Source organism: Coloeus monedula (assembly GCF_965178545.1).
Source record: "Coloeus monedula genome assembly, chromosome: 9".
Taxonomy (NCBI): Eukaryota; Metazoa; Chordata; class Aves; order Passeriformes; family Corvidae; genus Coloeus; species Coloeus monedula.
The window spans coordinates 1,527,017-1,546,402 of NC_138789.1; the positions used below are offsets into that span (position 1 = coordinate 1,527,017).

The 19,386-nt window shown below is 45.8% G+C and overlaps 1 protein-coding gene across 2 annotated transcripts in view; it reads left to right on the plus strand.

Moving 5' to 3' along the window:
• Positions 1-7,909: 7,909 nt before the first annotated feature.
• Positions 7,910-19,386, plus strand: part of COP1 (COP1 E3 ubiquitin ligase) — a 124,391-nt gene continuing 112,914 nt past the window's right edge. Inside the window, exons 1-4 of one of the 2 annotated variants that reach the window (XM_082287480.1) lie at positions 7,910-8,433; positions 15,145-15,204; positions 16,726-16,823; positions 18,148-18,224. In XM_082287480.1, coding sequence (XP_082143606.1) covers positions 8,099-8,433; positions 15,145-15,204; positions 16,726-16,823; positions 18,148-18,224 — 570 coding nt within the window. In that variant the 5' untranslated portion in view covers positions 7,910-8,098. The remainder of the gene's footprint in view (positions 8,434-15,144; positions 15,205-16,725; positions 16,824-18,147; positions 18,225-19,386) is intronic. The other variant, XM_082287481.1, reaches the window with a different exon arrangement.

Below are 19,386 nucleotides of genomic sequence, written 5' to 3' on the forward strand. Positions count from 1 at the left end.
GTCCCCTTCAGCCCAAACCATTCTAAGATTCTATGACTTTCTACCAGCCATCTACAGCTTACCCCAAACTGACAGCTGACTCTTTTGGGCGGGTTCTTGCAGCACTAAGCCCTGTCACCTGCCATCCACCCAGCCTAGCAAAGAGACAGCAGGCAGGGGAAGCAGCCAAGGGCTGCCCCATGCAGGGGACAAGCCAGGAGCCCAGGGTAACCCCAGCACAGCAGGGCACTCATTAAGAAGGGTCCAGCCTGAGCACAGCAGGGAGGGCTGGATTCTCGTAACAGAGTCCACCAGTCAGACACGGCAGAGGAGCCAGGTCCTAGGCCCATCCAGAGGCCGTAGCAGATGAGGCAGGAATGGCAACCAGGTACCTACAGCAGAGGTACCAGGTCCCATCCATAGAGAGGGTTAAGGCATCATCACCCTACATCCCAAGCAAGGAGAAAAGTCCCGGGATGACCTTAAATATAGTGCCTGAGCCAACTGCCAGAGGATGTGTGGGTGGAGGTCCCAGATGAGGCTGCTCAAGGCAATCAACACTTTTTGGTGCCCCCAAGGTCCTGACACCTGGTATGATGCTGCCTCTCCTCTATTCCTCTGCTGAAAGAGAGCAGCTGTGGTTGTCCCAAGCCTGAGAGTGTTGAAGGCCAGATTGGATGGGGATTGGAGCAACCTGGTCTAGTGGAAGGTGTCCCTTCCCATGGAAAGGGGGACTGGATGATCATTAAAGTCCCTTCCAACACAAACCATTCTGTGGTTCTATGACTTTTGCCTTCCATAATAATAAAGGAGGGAGTTTTCAGAGATAGCAGCACATGCTCATATTCAAAGACCCAAATGCAGTCCACTAAATAGACTTGTTTCATACTGTAAGAGCACATAACTGCATCAATGTTATCACATTTTGTGAGAGAGAAATCAGCCTAGACATAGATAGATACCAAAATCATCTTTATTAAAATGATTATTACAGTTAGACAAGAAGTTACTTTGGTCGTGGTTGTATTTAGACATGGTGTATTAGCTGAATGGGAGTGACAACAGGGGCTGAGTTTGGCCAGATTTGGGGGGTGTCAGTGGGAGCAGGTGAGGAACAGCTGAGCTTTGCCGCTGCACTGCATGAGAACCAGAGAGTCTGGCAGAGCTTCAGCATCCCAAGACAGACCTGGGGTTGCACAAACTGAGTCTGGGTCAAGCCTGTGTGTGTGAGAAACCATCTCTATCCATGCTTATACTGAGCAGAGGGTTTAGTTAATATTTGCCTAGAAAACCTACTCTTAATAAAAGGTCAAACACTCTTGGAGCAAAAGGATGTGCCATGAGGGAACCTTCACTCTACCCCCAGACACATCCATTCCAGTGTGGTGTCTAACAATGAGATGGTATCATCATTTTTCCTGTGTAAGGGGAATTTCATAATTTTGAGCAGTGAATCAGGTACCTGTTTCTGCTGCTGTAGGTCAGGCTCCTCTGTAGCTTTGCTTCAGCGCACACACGTTAAAACAGCAGTTTCATGGACATTTCTCTTCAGGTCTCTGTAGAGCCTGGGAAGTTTGAAGACAGTATTTCAGTATTACGAAAGAACCACCAAATTATTTTAACCTCATTTTAGTTCAATCAAGTCAAATTTCTCTTCAGAAGACCAGAGTGATGTAGCTGTTCGCAGTGCAAAGAAGACACTTCTACCATATACCTCTTTCTTTTTTTTTCTTTAATAGATCTGAACTTTTTATACACAGCAATAAATTTAAATACTTTATTTTTGCTGATTCCTTGTTTCTGAAAGGGGTTAAACCATTTTTGCTTAAAATCCCTATGTCAGCTTGGAGCTAGCCTAAGGCTGAGGCACCCAATTTCATCTTGCAAGTAGCAAAGGTGTTGTTATAAAGCATTGAAAAAAATCTTTTTTTAAAGAACTCTGTATAATCTTAAATAGAGTAGATGTCTCTAAGCATCCTCCCTCCTAGCACTACTTGCTTTTGTACTATTAAACTAGAAAAGAAATTGAAAAAACAACCAACCAACTCAGTCCCCCACAGTTCCTGCTGTTCTCATCTCCCAAGCAGCCTGAGTTAACCTAAATTGTATATTTTAACAACAAAATAATCTTTCACAGTCAAGTTTCGGGTGATGGCCAGACACGTACCTGAATTTTTATGTGAGCAATTACCTCCTAGCCCTGTATCAAAGCATGGTCGTTAAGTGCATCATGGCCCCTCCTCAGGGCTCTTCACTGTGGAGGAGACGTCTGCTGTGGGCAGGGAGCACCGAGCTGTGTTCCTCCATCCCGTCGAGACCCCCACGTCTCTGTGCCTGACTGCAGGAATTGAAATTCAGAAGTGTGTCCTGGCTTCTCCCAGTAAACTGGGGAAGGAGGTACCTGATGGGTAGGAACTAGGTCTCCTGAATAGCTATGCTGTAGGTTCACTCCAGAAGATGCTGACAGCCTAATTTTCAGATTTATGGAGCATTAAGAATTCCTATTGACTCTGTAACCAGGTGATGAATCTGTCTGTGCTTCATTTTTCTCAGCTATAAAATAGGAGAAATGGCATTTCTATCACTGACTAGCTGAGTGGTTAATGCAATGATTATTAATAACAGTTCTCTAATAACCCCTGGAGCAGCAATTCCCAAGCCAGGGTGGCAGTTCCTAGCAGGGTTTGCTGAGCTCCTGAATGGACTAACGGACCCAGTGGAAATTAGGTGGCAGCAGCAGGCTCAGAAGCGGAAGCAGAAGCAATTTTCCTAATGAGTCATCAGCAGTCCGGAACGGAGCCTGGAGCCTGGGAGGTGGCTGTCACTTCCCCCAGACATGCGGCCCATGTATCATTCGGTGTGGAAGAAGTCTCCGTCTCCCTGCAAGAGGAGGGATGATCCGTGCAGAGCATCCTTAGTGATTCCCGTGGCTGTGCTGCCACTGGACATCATGGCTGCAGCTGCTTGTTGCACAGGTAAATGGAGCTGCAGCTGTAAATGTCGCAAACTCAGGGGCTGTAGTAAGTAGGATTTATGTACCCAAAAGAGCACAATCTTACACTGCTATTAAAGTTCATTCACCTACAGACTATTTGTCTTCTCCTTTTCTCCTTCCTTTAATGCCATGAGTAGTGTGTCTTCCCTCTTTGCACAGGATCAGAACTGATACTTTGCTGGGACATTGTCAGTGACTGGATTCAGAGGCTAGAAAATACAGAAGAGTAAGATCAGATTCCTACAGCCAGCCTTACAAAATGTACATCTGTCAGAAATACCAGTTTCTTTGTGTAAAATAACCATGAGGTCTATAGCTGGAGACAGCTTATCCCAAATAAACTGATTTGTTTGCAGCCTAAGTTTCAGGCCACTTGGGAATGGGTGATGTTTGCTTTCCTTTGCTTGATCCACACACCTTTGAAGGCAGACAGACATTTCTCCATTAAGTGAGGAAACACAGGCAATCCTCTGGAAGCAGGACCCTACAAAGAGTGTGCTACATGAGTGTGAAAAACGAGGTTCACTCTCCTGTTAGAATTTAAAGAGTTTAATATAAAGACAATAAGAGACACATAAAATACAGCAAAGGGATAACGGCCGGGTGCCTTGGCGCTCTGCCAAGAGCACACCTGATGCTCGAGGTGAGTCCTTTTTATACCATTTTTACTGTCTGTTCTTTATTCATATTAAAACTTTTCCAGGAATTGATCTGCATGGCGACTCCTTGGGTCAGCCTTTTTAGAGCATGCGTAGTCTTCTGCCTTGTGGTTTTATTTCTTTTGATTCTTGGGGTTGGGCCCGCTAGGTAAGAGTCGATGGTAGGGTGGATCTCTTAATTCTCCAGACAGTCAGGGCTGATTGCAGCTTTGGGCCTCTTTGCCCCCCGGGCAGAGCGGTGATAGCGGCTCTCGGACCCTCCTGGCTGCCCGTTCTCCGGGCGGAGCAGCCTTTGGGCCCTTTTGTTCTCTGGACAAAGTGTTGATTAGCAGCTCCTTGGGCCTCATCCTCTGCTCGCTTGGAGGTTATCTTACTTGCTCACACTTGCTAACATTCTTGCTAAAACGAGAGAAAACTACATCCACACAGCAAAAAGCATTTCTAACATTATATAATACTTTGCGAGAAGCCAATACTATAATATATGTTTATAACAATGAGGGTGCAGATATCCCCACACTGAGACTTTCCCCTCTGTCCTGAGCCCATCGTGAGTCGTGCTTCAATGCAGGATTCCGGCCTGCAGGCAGTGCAGAGGCACACTGCTGAGTGGAGGAGACAGAGAAACCTCTCACAGCTGATCTATCACGTTTCACTCTTGCACCCTGGCCACTGAGAGTAATCACAGTGTTGTTGATACCCGGACTAAATCAAATTAATTCTTAGAGCTCATTTTGTGCTAACAAGAACAAGAAGATAACTGGCAAATCACTGTTCGAGCTGCAGTGAACTTTAAAGCTGGAAGACTTTATCCGTGTCCTTCTTCCTGACACAACACACAGGTATCTCCAGTAAGCAGCATCTGACCTTCCCTTGGGCTGCATACATGCATCGTGGAACTGGTAATGCAAGGTAACCCCAGGAAAGAAGGGTCTCCAGCAGCCAGAGGCTGCTCCGGGTGTATCTGGGCAGTGAAAAGCAAGCATTCACTTAGAGGGTCTCCAAGAGCTTATAATGGTATCCTAAAGCTCAGGAATCAGGAAGCTCTTCCTCGGGTACTGAAGTGCTGGGTAACACACTCATTGCCAGGGCTGTGGGTGTAGGGGATGCTGTGAAGGCCAGTTATATACAGGCATAAGTGGGCATATATTTGATCTTTAACAGCTTTTGCCTGTGTCATTTTTTCCTCCCTGAAGCACAGTCAGTAATGCCATCAGCAAGACTCTTCAAGGATCAGCCAGTATTTCAGTGCAAAGCACGGGGTTGTGCTATTGCCAGTACTACTCCTTACGACTTCTGAAAGTCCATTGTAGATGCTCATCCATAAAGCTTTTGATCCCTCTGGAAGACCAGGAAATGAGGCTTTCCTTTCTCTTAGCAATAGAAAATCAGATGCACACAGACACCAACAGCCAGGCTGAAAGAAAGGTGTAAATAACAGCAATTCTCTTTTGCTTCCACTGAAGACAAGGGGAATTTCAATGACTTTATGGAGCTAGTCCTGAGACCCGCCAGTCAGAAGGTGATTTACAGAAAGCATGGGAACACAGTGGCTAAAAAAAGAAAAATCCTAACCCAAAACAAAACACAAAAAAGAACCCCCAAAACTGTATTTTAAAATGTTTTTAATAACAGCAACGAAGACTTAAATCATGGGAGTGACTCTAATAGCAGACGTCAGCTTGTAAAGGTGAGACTAATGACCTGGATCTCACAGCAAAGCTGCCTTTGAATTTCCTGGCTTGAATCGAATTCCTCAGAGACATTTTGGGTCTTGCTGACTGCCTTGGGGATTTTTCCCAACGTGAGGGGTAAACATACAGAGGCAAATATCCAATGGTATTCGAGCACCTCCGACAGGGGAGGTCAGGAGGAGCACTCCACAGCTCTACCCCTTCAGCCGCATCTCCAGGGTAAATCCAGAGCTGTGTTTTGCCAGGCTCCCTTTGGGATATCTGTCATCCAGCATCCCTGCCAGCCTGCGGCATGCCTGTGAGGTCTCCCGACCAATACTGCCTACCTGAAGCACCTTCTTTTTGTTCTCTCAGACCAGTTTTACCAGCTCCCATACTGGTTTTACGGCTCACTCTGCTGTCCCTACTGGGAGGAGTGCTGCAGTGCTGATCTCTTTGGGCGTTTTCCCATACCTGGGTTTACGATTACCCTCCTCGGGGAATGCCCTCCTCAGGGAATGCCCTAGTGTTTCACCAGCTGCCTCCTTAACTCTAGACAAGTAAAGCTGACTGCAGACAATACAGTTACTCAATGCAAAGGAGGCAGTATGTTTCCATAGGCTGTTGAAAGAGAAATGAAAGGGAACAGCAGGTATCTCTCCAGAGTTCTTCTGGCCAAGCTAAGGAGCTGACAAGTGCTGTGTTTCATGAACTTTTCAGTTTGGCTTGCAAAAGGCTGGATGTGGGGGCAACGTTTCTCATAACACCCAAAGCACCTTTGGGGCATCCTTTATCAACATTTTACTAATTAACTTGTGCAGAAACTGGTCTGCCCTTGCTTCTGTAAAACTCAGGCCTGCTGTTGGGAAACAGGAACCTGCTGTGGTCCTCACCATTGGGATTCCCACCCACCCAGGCAGCAGAGAGCTGGCTCAAGCCTGGGAAAAGTTGTTCACTCAATACCAGACATCTTTCACAGAATTGTAGAATTGTTTAGGTTGGAAAATACCTCCAAGATCATTGAGTCCAACCTGTGACTGATCACAACCTTTTCACCCAGACTGGAGCACTGAGTGCCATGTCTGGTCATTTCTTGAACAGTTCCAGGGTTAGGGTTAGGGTTGGGTTCCAGGGATGGTGACTCCACCACCTTCCTGGGCAGCCTGTTCTAGTGCTTAACGTTTTTCATGAACAAATCCTTCCTGATGTCCAGCCTGAACCTCCTCTGGCCAGGTTGAGGCCATTTCCTCTTGTCCTGTCACTTGTTATGTGGGAGCAGAGCCTGATCCTCACCTGGCCACAACCTCCTGTCAGGGAGTGTCAGAGTGATAAGGTCGAGCCTCCTTTTCTTCAGCATGAGCCCCCTCCAGCTCCCTCAGCCGCTCCTCAGAGGACTCATCCTCCAGCCCCTTTCCCAGTTTTGTTGCCCTTCTCTGGAGCCACTCCAGCCCCTCAAAGTCTTTCTTGCAGTGAGAGGCCCAGAACTGGACACAGCACTTGAGGTGTGGCTGCTGTTGATCAGCACCCCCTGGCCCTCCTCCACTAGACCACTCCTCCTGCAGTCTGTCACACTGCCTCGGGCTGTTGTGACCCAAGTGCAGGACCTGGCACTTGTTGAATCTCACACAATTGGCTTCGGTCCACAGATCCATCTCTTTCTGTGGGGCTGGATGGCACCTGACACTCAGGATAAAGCTCAGCATGCTTACAGCTGCCTTCTGGGGTACACGTCTTAGGTGTAGCTGCAGGTGAAGAACCTCCTGTGAGAGACAGGTTAGCCCTGGCCTTCAGGGGATCTCTCTGTGGCACTGGGGCTCAGGGTACGCAGGGAGGGTCTCTGAGTGACAGCCTGGCACATTCCACTCTGAGGCCTCACTGCCTTCCCCTCAGTGCTTGGAGGGAGACCACAGAACCACAGACTCGATTAGCTTGGAAAAGACCTGTGAGTCCAAGCAGTGACCCAACAGCACCTTGCCAAGCAGACCATGGCATCGAGTACCACCTGTAGTCTTTCCTTAAACACCACCAGGGACAGTGACCCCACAGCCTCCCTGGGCAGCCCATTCCGATACAAAATCACCCTTTGTCGTGAAAAAGTTCCTCCCTATGTCCAACCCGAACCTCCCCTGGCACAGCTTGAGACTACGTCCTCTTGTCCTATCGCTGGTTGCTTAGGAGTAGATCCTCACCCACACCTGGCCACAACCTCTAGGTGGTTGGAGAGAGCAAGAAGGTTTCTCTGAGCCTCCTTTCAGCCTCCTTTTCTCCAGGCTGAGCCGCCCCCAGCTCCCTCAGCCGCTCCTCAACGCACTCGCGCCTCAGGACTGTGCACCACCAGACGCGGTGTCACGGGGAGCGGCTTCAGGCGGGGCTGGAAAGCTCCTGGCCCACACCCCTCGGCCGGTCCCACGGCTCCGAGCCGGCTGCCGCGCCTGTGGCCGGGGTTGTGCGGACAAAACTCCAATCCCCAGCAGCCCCGGGTCCTGCCGCCCCGTGAGGGGAGCGCGGCCGCGCCCCGCCCCGCCCCGCCCCTCGGGGGCGCGGCCCCGCCCCGCGCACGCGCGGCTGCGCTGTCCGCCTGTCAATAAAGCTTGAACAAGCGCCGCGCCGGGGCTGCCGTTTTGGGTTTTTTTTTGGTTTTTTTCTTTTTATTTATTGTGTGGGATTTTTTTCATTTTTCTTTTTTTTTTTTTTTTCCCCCCTCCTCCTTTTTTTTTTTTCTTTGAAGGAACTTTATTGTCCCCGCGCGCACGGGGATGCGCTGAGGCCGCTCCGCCCTGCCCGGCCTCGGCATGTCGGGCAGCCGCCCGCCGCACCCCGCTGTGCCGCCCGCCGCCACACCGGCCTCCTCCTCCTCCTCTTCCTCATCCTCCTCCTCCTCCTCCTCCTCTTCGGCGGCCATGGCGCCCGGCTCGTCCTCCTCGGGCGGCGCAGCGGCGCGGCCCGTGCTGGTGGCGGCCGCCGTGTCGGGGTCGGGCGCGGGGCTGGCCCGCCTGGCGGCGGGGGCGGCTCGGCCCGGCGGCTCCTCCGCGGCGCCGGGGGGCGGCGGCAGGAAGAGGCCGCTGCTTACCCCGCTCTGCAACGGGCTCATCAATTCTTACGAGGACAAGAGCAACGACTTCGTGTGGTGAGCGGGATATGTCGCGATATGTCGCTTGGGGGAAGCCGGGGCGCCGCCATGCCGTCGGGAAGCCTGGGGAGTGTGGAATAGCGGCGGGAGGAGGGAGCAGGCGGCAGCCCCTCCTGGCGCTGGAACGCCTGCTGCCCTCCGGGGTTTCTGGCTTTGGGGTTTACCCTCTTTTGTACCTCTATCAGAAATAGTGTGGCCAGCAGGACTAGGGAAGTGATTGTCCCTGTGTACTGGGCTCTGGCGAGGCCACACCTCCAGTCCTGTGTCCAGTTCTGGGCCTCTCAATTCAGGAAGGATATGGAGGTGCTGGAGTGGGTACAGAAAAGGGCAGCGGAGCTGGGGAAGGGGCTGGAGCACCAGGACCGGCTGAGGGTGCTGGGGGGGGAGAGGGTTAGCCTAGGGAGGAGAGGTGGCTCAGGGGGGGCCTTATCACTTTCTAGAACTCCCTGACAGGTGGTTGCAGCCAGGTGGGGATCAGACTCTTCTCTCTGACAGCCGGCAACAGGACACGTGGATACAGCCTTAAGCTGCATCGGGGGAGGTTTAGGTTGGATGTTAAGAAGAATTTCTTCACAGAAGGGTTGATTATATGTTGAAATGGGCTGCCCAGGGAGGCAGCAACCTGGACCAGGAGCGATTCAGGGAACAACTGGACGTAGCACTCAGTGCTCTGGTCTAGTTGACATGGTGGTGTGGGGTCATAGGTTGGACTTGATGATCTCAGAGGTCTCTTCCAACCTAACTGATTCTCTGATTTTGCCTGGTTTTGGCCCTGTGTAGCAGCATTGCCTCCACCCTCTCTATTTTTAAGCAAAATCAGGTTATTCTTGGCAGGTTCCTCCTTGAGTGCACCCAGATTATTGGAGAGGCCCTGCAGCACGAGATGTTTCCTCACAGCATACTGACAACACAGCAACTGCCTTGTTTTCCTGGACAATGTGACCTCGAGTGGTCTGGAGCCCTCTGTCTTTGGAAGAGGATTCAGTGAAGGATTTAGTACCCCTTGGGATGGGGCACACCGTCTCCTACTCCAAGGAGCTTCGTGATGGTTGATAGCTCCAGCAAAGCTGGCTTGGTTTGCCTGTGTTGCTGGGAAAGGTTGTCTAGTTTGAAACAGCAATAAGTTTTGTGTCAGGCAGGCACCTAAAACCAGATTAGTAGGGAATTTCTTCTGTGGTGGGATAAGCATTTTTCAGATGTTGTTTTTCTAACAGCCAGAGCTGTAGCTCATAGCTGGAAATCACCTTTCAACATAATTGGTAAACTAAGGCCCACTGCGACATGGTTTGAGGACTGTTGGCAATTTGCAGTTTTGAAGAGAACTCGTTGCTGGTGGGTTTCAAACCTCCCAACATAAGGACTAGGTTTGATTTTTGTAGCTGGTTGGATGTGCTAAAATGTGAGAACAGGAAGTAAGGTTAGGTGTTTGAATCTGAGAAAGGCAAACAGGGAAGAGGTAGTGGGAAAAAGATCAAGTTGTAGGAAAGTCATGTATGGAAAGAAAACAGTAAAAAAAAGAAGAAGGTAAGTAGGCCACAGCTTCCAAGATGATTTTGACAGCTCTAACTTAAGCTCTGACTTACAGGTGAGGATTGGATGTGAGGCATCTCCCACAGGACAGGTATTGTCTCAAAACCCTGTAGGCTTAACTTTACAGCTTGTAAAGCGTTTAGCAGAGTTGGTAGAAAATACCCTTGCTACTGAAGTGAGAACCTGAAGCTGCTAAGAAGTGAGTGGCAGAAAAAGCAGTAAGTAATTCTTATTAAGAATAAGTCATAGTCAAAAGTTACTGCTTACTGTTGTAGTTAGTCGTTTGCTCAGTAGCAGAATGGGGATGAGAGGACTGCTGTAATCAGCTGATGGCCTGCTCTGGCTCTAGGCCGTGTTAGGTGGATTTAAGAGCTCTTCATGTGAGCTCTTGCTCACAGGTTTTCTGGTCATGGGGTGTGAACACATTTACAAGTGCCCATTCTCCTCTGTTCCCTCTACTCTTACACTCTGGCAGTAGTGTTCTGCCAGCATGGCTCCCTGCCCTTTCTAGTCAGCTCTTATTTCCTATTTTGTTGTCTGTTGTAGAAATGAAGGGTTTGCAAAGGAAATTGCACCCATAACCAATTTGTAGACTTGACATATTTTTAGATGGTTCAAAAAGCTGAGGTTCTTGGGTTTTTTTTCTGCAGGTAAGTACTGCGCATGCTTCAAGGAGAACCTGTAATTAGCTGTTTTCTCCTCATTGAGAAGCACTGCTGACTGAACAAGTGAGAGGAAAGAAATCAGCCTAGTAGTAATCAGGGCAAAATGTCTTTTCTCGGTATTTACAAGAGCCACATTGAACATACCGAAGTGGGGATCAGAAGTTTTGAGAGTAGACAATGATTATAGTTGGGTTTTTCACTGCTGTATGTTTCTGTGGGCTAAAGGGCTTGTTCTTACTTATTATTGTTCTAGCTTCAAATTACAGTGTCCGTCTTTTTTATTTGAGTTAGCAGTACAGTTATGCAGAAATAAACTGAACTGGACAGCTCTGGAGTTTTGAGCAATGTCCAAGAAGGCAGGTGTGTGTGTGTAAGTTTAAATAATTGATTTAAACAACCTTTACATATCTCAGTGTGAGAAACAGAAGTTTCTCATATGCCCTTTTTGCCTCTGTAAGGACACATTCAAGATGCTGCCAGATGCAGAGAACACCTGATAATTTTTATGAACATGAGCTGTAAGTTGCTGTTAGCCACAGCTGTAAACTCAGTGGTAGATTATGCCTGTAGCAGATGGAAGATGGGAAAGAGTAAAGAAGTTTGGTGAGTTTTGAAAGTCAAGGTGCAAGTGGAAATGCCCTCAATAGTGTTAATATGTGCGACTTCCCTGCCTGTCTTCTGAAAGCACTGTCTCAAGTGAGGCAGAGGCTCTAAGGTAAACGTTGGCATGTGTTGCTACTTTGGGTTGTGAAATGTTTAGCAAGTGTATGCTCAGGAGTTTGCAAATGCGTCCTGTTTGTGGCGTATGTCAGTTTCTGCCTGGAAATGTGTAACTCCAGTCAGGAGTGCAAACAGGTCTGACTTTCTGGACAACTTTATTATAAAAGGGAAAAGTTTGTTTCTCGTAGTGCAAGAAGCAGAATATAAAGGTATTTTTGTGCTGTTCCTGTAGCCAGGTGTCTTTTCACTTGCCTGGAGAGTGTCTGAAAGAGAATCCTCTAATCAGAGGATTTTCTCCTGCCCAGCAATGTAATTGCTTAGTTTTCCCAGGCCTTGTATTAGCCCTCCCAATTAGTGGTTGACTAAACCTCTTTCAAACCAGTTACTCTCTGCTTTGCTCCCTGGATGGAGCGGATCTTCCTCGTCTCTCCAATGGCTGCTTCATACCAGTCCTTGTTTCTGAGCTCTGGCACAAATAATATGTGGCAGAGGGGATGTTGCATGCTGACCTGGAGGCGTACACCCAACACCACAGCTCAGCTGTGGGAAGGGCTGTATGCCACCTGGACTTGCAGGTTTGTAGGTTTTTTCCTTTCTTTCCTCAGCTGGTTACCTGTTAATCCAGGCATGGGCTGAGTGTAGTTGTTCCCATGTTTGTGGTCTGGAAAGCAGTTTTAGTAAGGAATATTGCAGATCTGCCCTGAAGTCACAAACTAAAAACACAGCAAGCTGTTTGCATACCATGTACAAGGCGTCTTACTACCCATTGTTATATTAGAGCTTCCTATTGAGTAGATTCTAGCAGCAGTGATCTTTAATCTGGCCACCTTCCATGGGAAGGACAGAGCCTGCAGCAAGTCCTGGTCTCCAATTACACCACAGAGAAGCTGAATAGGAGGCAGGCACTATAATGAATCTTGTTTGCTGTTGAAGTATGTTTAAATTTCATAGTGACCACTTCAGCCAGGTGTTTGTGTAGCAGTAGAGTGATGTTAGCACTCTTGAGAGGTGCCTGGAAAACAACTGGCAAAACTTAGAGCCGTGAACTTGGTTAAAATGGATGTTTAAAATGTTTGAGGTCTGCCCTGCAGAGAAAGAATGGTAAGCCTTTGCAGTGCTGGATTAAAAAATAATTTTTATCAGATACTGATGCCTTATTTCCTAGAGATCAGTGACATTTTTGACTTGCTGAAGTCATCTGCATCCTTTCTAACCTGATTCTGCTGCTTAAGACAAGTAGAAAATAAGCTACCTCATGCATAGAAGTCTTGATTTCATCATGCTTCTGCTTCCCTGTTTCAGTGTGTACTATAAACTGCAGTATGCCTCAAGTCCCCATCACTCCACTTCTTTCTTGACTTTCCCTCTGTGTTAGATTAACTTCAGACAACTGGTGTGTAGCAACTTTCATGTGTTGCAGCCAGCTTGGCTTCAGTAAGTATTAAAATATATCAATCTTGTTTCCCCTTGTATATCAGGGAGCACTTTGGGGGAAACAGTTCTTAATGGAAACTTCAGTACTATTAAATGATGTCCCTGGTACTGAATAACTACATTTGTTGGCTCTGTTTGCTTTTTCTCAACTATTTTGGCTGTCACTTCTCCAATCAAACTGGTGTGAAGTAGTAGTTTGGGAACAGTGATCTCGTGTGCCTGGCATGTTAGGAGGTAATCTTCCTATTTTAGCTCTAATTTGTGATGTTCTCCTGCAGGCAGAGGAGCCTTGTTCATTGCTGCAGGGTGTTAGGAGTGTGCTGGAAGGATCACATCTGGCCCTGTGGGGAATAGCAGTTTCTAACATGACACACAGAGCATACACCTCAGTTATACAGTATCACTAGAAGAAGGTGAAGAAGTTAAACCGCTCCCCACCAGTGCCAGTGGGGAAAAACTACCCTCAGATACTCATGTAACCATAAGTTTTTGACTTCCTCTTTTAAAGGCCAGCTACTAGAATTCAGAGATGCCTTATTCTCCTGCTAATAATCCACCCGCGTTGGCTGAGCTTGGTCATAATTCATTCTGACTAAACAGTGCCTTGAAACTAAATAACTTGAAAAAGGTGACTTGAGCTCCTGAAGTTGGTGCTACTCAAAACAAGTGTAGAGAAAGGTCTGTCAGGGTGGAAGAGAGACAGGTGCTGAGGCCTCTTTCAAGATGGCTCAGTTGCTTCAGAGAGTAGCATTCTGGCTTGATTCGTTTGCCTTTATGTTGTGTCTATACAGGCGATTTGGTGGAATATTTAAGACACCCTGGCTTGTATGTTAGGCTGGACAAACCTTTCACGACAGCCTCGTTTTCCAGTAGGGTGATTCAGAGCGGGGGCTTGCAATAGCAAGCCCACAGCTTCATCTCTATGGGCTTAATAAGTATTTAAGAGGTGTTTCCTCCCTCCTGTTTTTGTAACTGTTTCCCACTGGGGTAACAAGCGCTAGTATACTCTAAAATAGATTACGAATGGGGGAATGCCTTCTGTGGAGGTGCTCCTCTCCCCTGCTCAGACAAGCATTGCTTTTTTCAGTCTGATCTGGGTTTTGGATGCAATAAAGATTCCTGCTTTGCAGAAGTTGTTAACAGTTTATTAACAGCTCGTTCGGTGAGAACTGTCTTGTTGGCAGAAGGTGGGAGGAGGCTGTATCTGAAGAAAGCAAGTGCTGGTGAAAGCTTCTCAGAACTGAGATTGTTGTGGACTTGTGGGAGTGAGAGGAGAGCGTTTGGATCTCTGTAAGGCATTGAAAACAAGGTGAAGCTTGTGACACAGCTGATCCATGTGTTACGTGCAGAATTGTGATGTTGCTGCCCATGGTGTCTTGCTGGATAGCTGGCAAGACCTGGAGATGAGTATGTACGTGAGAGCATATCTCATCAGTTATCAGGGAGAGCAGCTGTAGGAGTCACTGGAAGTATGATGGATGCAGCTCTCCTCTTCTTTCATTTGTGTTTCATTTTCCTTTCAAACGTGTCACAGACACTTGACGAGCCAGCCTTCTTCCCCTACCCATCTCACTGGATTCCTGTCTCTTGTCATGCTCAGGTTTCTGTGGAGCACTGCTTGCTTGCACATCCTTCTCTTCAGGTCCCTGCTTGCTTCTTGGCAATCCCTCCCAGAGATCTGGCTGTGCTTTGGTCACTAACTAGTTATTCTACCTTTCCCATCTTTGGCTTTGTATCACCTGCTACCTGTTGGTTTAATCCTGCTCTCCTGCAGCCTCAACCCTGGCAGTGCTCTGCAGGCACACCCCCTTGCTGGCACCTTCTCCACCCACTTATTAGTCCTTGTTCTCGTGGTGTCATTACTATTTCTGATCTGCCCTTCCTCTTTGTGCCACTTTTTAAAATTATAGATAGCTATTGGCTGAAAAAGAATGAAGGAGAAACTAGTTTTGGTATAATTTATAAATACATTGTCTATTCATGTAAAAAAATCCGGTTTTTTTACATTTTGTTTGAAACCTAGTACAGCTACTTTAGAAGGTTCTTCTGCAGCCTTGCTTTTTGAAGATTCTCTGGCTTTGTTTGGGTTGTCTGCAGGTGTTAAGAGCTTCTAAGTGAACACTTACCTGGTTTCTAATTGTAGCAAACTGCAGTATCATTGAGAGTTCAAAGAACTGTTGATTGCCCTTTTGATCTTTATACTGCTTGGTTGCTGTTGCACTACTGTGTCCTTTCATTTTACATATAGAAAATTATTAGCTAAGCATAATTAGGTGGCTGCTTTGAATTAATAATACTTTTCTTCATTTTTTAATACAAAAAAGATGTCTTTCTGATTTTTGTTTTGCTTTGTTTTCAGCCCCATCTGTTTTGATATGATTGAGGAAGCCTACATGACGAAATGTGGACACAGCTTCTGGTAATATTTGGTTTCTTGTATTGCATAAAATGTCCATCTCTTACAGCATGTGCAGACAGGTGTTGCTGTGATTCCGTTGCCTTCTGAGTTTGTTTCTTTTCTGTCTTCTGTCCCTACACTGAAGAAAGAGGTTGAAATAAATTTCTGAAGATGGGTACCTGTTAGATTAAAAAAAAAAAAAACAAAAAAAACAACAAACTAAGTGTCTTAACGACATAGTGCTGTGCCACCATATTTCCTCCGTAGAGAAATCAAATGTTCATAAACTGCTGGTAACACCCACTACCCCAAGTCAGAACAGTTTGTTAATTTACCTCTATTGGCATCACCTGTATAGAAGTGTTGTCAGCAATGTTGGCAGCTCTTCCTTGCCTTTGTGCAAGACCATGCACAGTTTGAAGCGGCTTGTACATTGTATTTTGCAATTATTTTAAACCTTGTAAGAGAGGATATGCTCCAGGCTTTCCTTGTATTGAATTGGCCTGGCCCCACTTACTTTTCAGTGTGTTTTCTCTAGCTGTCACGAGGAGCAAATATTTCACGGAGAAGTGTAAGAGCCCTTCAGGGGCATTCCTGGGACCACCTGCTGCTCCTCCTCTCCCATAGGGAGATATATATGGGAGGTATAAATGTTGAACCGTGATGTACTATAGTGTCCTGTCTATGTTATACTCTTACAGTGTCTGCTAATTAGAAATAAACTTTATAAGAAGTGATATCATAGTTGTATAAAGTACTTCCTCAAGCAGCAGATTCAGGTAACTTTCAGAGGAGTTTTGACTTGCAACAGGTGAGATAACAGCTGATTTTGTGCCCTCTGTGGTAACACTTTATCCCTGTGACCTGTAACTTTTTAGAGGTCCAAGATGAGAAGCATTGAAATATCTTTATTTAGAAGGAGTGGAGCAATGTTACCACCTGGTGTCTCTCAGGAGCTGACATCAGGCAGGTTCTTAGTGAGATGCTTAAACCTGATGCTAAAGTGCATCTTCTCATTCCTCTGTGCCTCAGCTCAAGAGAGAGCACCTCTTAAGTCACCAATAGTGAGAAAAGCAGCCGTGGGTGGGGGGAAATACCAGAAGTTGGTGAAGGTGTTTCCTCTGCTCAGCTACCTAAAATGCTTTTAATGTAGACTGCTAAGTATTTGGCTAATCTAGAAGAGTTGCTTCTGAATAATTCAATCTGTTTGCTACTTCTGCCTGTGGAAGTAGTGGGGAGCATGAATTTGAGATGGTATTGGGGCTGAAGTATCCACATTGCAGTAATCCTCAGGGAAATAAGAGTGGAGTACTTGACTACCTTTTGTAATCCTTGCCAGAAAACTTTGCTGCCTTTCTGCTGTAGCACACTCTGAGTTCAAACACTGGAACATTTTGACTCCACTGTAGGTTCTTGGCAGCACAGTTGTTAGCTGGCAACACAAACAGTGCACCTTGTCTAAGGCTGATATTACTTACCTTGTGCTTATGCTTTGTTCCTTCACGTGGGCTCACTTGCTTTGTTTTTTGTGTTTTTGAACAGCTATAAATGTATTCACCAGAGCCTGGAGGACAATAACAGATGTCCCAAATGCAACTATGTTGTGGACAACATAGATCATCTTTATCCCAACTTCTTAGGTGAGCTTTAGGCTTGCTCGCATGAGAAACATCTTTGTTAAGGAAGGCAGGCACTTCTAAATTTGTCCTGTAAATTACAGTCTTCTAGATGTTGAAAACAGAATCCAAATATCATCCCTTTGGTTGTCATTTTTATATAGAGAAGGTTAGTAGTATAAATTGCTAATACTGCACTGCCTCGAGCAGCTCTGTGTGCTGAGTGACAGTAGTGAGATTAACTTGCTGCTGTTTCCATACTATGAAAAGCAAAGCTGTTTTTCTTGTGGCTAGAGATGTGAATCTCTCTTTACTTTTGTTTTTTTGCACTCTTGTCTTCCTAATAATAAAGAACATGCCCTGTTTACAAAGCTTGGACACTGAAAGGGCAGAGGCTGTATTAGATACTGTGCTATTTTGGCTGCTGTAGTGAGGCCCATGTGATGGTTGTAGGTGTAAATTAGCTACAGAGAAAATATTCATACATATACCTATATGCAATCCTAATTGCTTCTTACAGAGGGAGGAAATGTTGCTAGGTGGAAATACAGTTTAAAACTTAGTTTCGTGGAGAAAAGATCGAAGGAAACACACTGCAGTGTGAAACCCCAAATTAAAGCAAATCTTGATTTCATGTGCTGAGATACCCATTTATTAATAAATGTCTGCAAAGTCACAGTACCCAAGGAATGCTTCAGAAGTGGGCATTCTGATTGAGACCTAATCATGTTGTGCTGGAGATGGTGCTGAGGCAGGTCTTGGAGGACATGTTGGGCCAAAGAGTGTTTCCATACCCCGGTGTCCAGGGATTTGAGGCATGTGTTGGAGGGGGAAGAGTTTGTGTATATATGTATGCAAAGGACTGAAGTTATCTTCCTCTTTGCACCATTCACTAGATTGGTGTAAAATTAAATTATAGCAAAAATGTATCTTTAAAAATGCACGTAGTAATTCAAGGAAAAAGTTGTGCTATTCAGCTGTGCTTGTTTATTTTGGCCTATAATAGAACATTACCTGATTTATCTCCCTCCTACTCTTCTGTGATACACTTCTGCCTTGGAGCTGAAAAACTTTCTCAAGGAACCATGGGTGTTTAGAAAAAGGAACTGAATCAATTTGGAGAATGTGTAGGCTTTGTATTTTTGATGATTTGTAAAAAGTCTTTATGTATGTTACAACAAACCACCGAGGAATAAATCGGTAAGGAAAAAAGTGGAGACATCTTCCACTGTTTTAATTACTGATAAACATCTTGGAATTAATAGCCAAAGTAAAAAATATTGAGGTGGAATCTTTCATACTGGTTTAGTGAACTTCATCTCTTTGACATCTTATTTATGTTTTTTAGTTAATGAATTAATTCTTAAACAGAAGCAAAGATCTGAGGAGAAAAGACTCAAACTGGACCATTCAGTGAGTAGCACCGTATGTTCCAACTTTTTTACTTTTATATTTATTTAATGATTCTGTGCAGCAATTGTAATGACTTGGCACCTGGCAAGAGATTGCACTGTTGAGCTGATGCTTTAACCTGCTTTATGAGGGCATAATACCAATATCAGTGGCAGTAGATCCCTTCTACCTCGTTAACTCCTGTTCTTCCTGCCAGCAATATGTGTAGAGACAAGCTGTGTTAGCATAGGCAAGTGTCCTGTGATGCACTGCATATAACCTGGGAAACTGCCCATGGAAGTACACTTGTTTAAAGGTAATCATTTTCGTTCAGTGTTGGAAATTATGGCTACAGTGAGAGCAGTGAGTGGTTAGAAGTGCCACGGGCTTGTCTGATCACATGTGAGAAGCTGTGTTCTATCGGGAAGCTGGAGGAAGGCTAATACCAACCACAAGAGGGAGAAAGATGCGTTTGGAGTCTGCTGTTCTGGTTCAGATGCCACAGAAAACTGCCTGGATATCTTCTAGACTTGCTCCATGTCATGGGATCTCAGAGCATGATCTGTGTCCTCAGTCCATCAGAACCTCTCTGCAGCACCAGTGGATGCTCTTGTACATGAAGATTGAAAAGAATATATGGCATGAGCCAAAAAACTTTGTCCTGCTATGTCTGACATCCTTGTCTTTTGTAATTCATAAATAAGATTGCAAAATAATATTAAAACTCATGGAGCCCCTGTTTTTAAAAGCTTATATTAAAGTGGTATTAATTTAGGGGCTGTGTTGCAGAAACCAGTGCTGTCAGTGTTTGAAAAGAGCATTCTTTAAAGATTCATTGGTTTACTCACAGTAAGTTTTTATATTCATTATAAAATATGCATATACCATATTTAATATAAAATATGCATAAGCTGGGTATGGTTTGAAGTGCACACAACTGACCTGAAGGCATGTACAATTGCTTCTTGGAACCTGGTTTTACTCTTTAAAAGCTATGCCTGTAGATGCACCTGTTTTTGACAACTACCAAAAAGTGGACAATCTACCATGACTTTGTGCCCCAAACAATGTTGTGCCTACCTTTTGGCAGCAAATAAAAATTGCAGACATCTATAAAAAGAGTTACATTGCTGTTGTACCTGTTCTTTAATGTGCCTTGTGTTACTTTTGGTATCAAGGGAAGTCATCCAAGAAC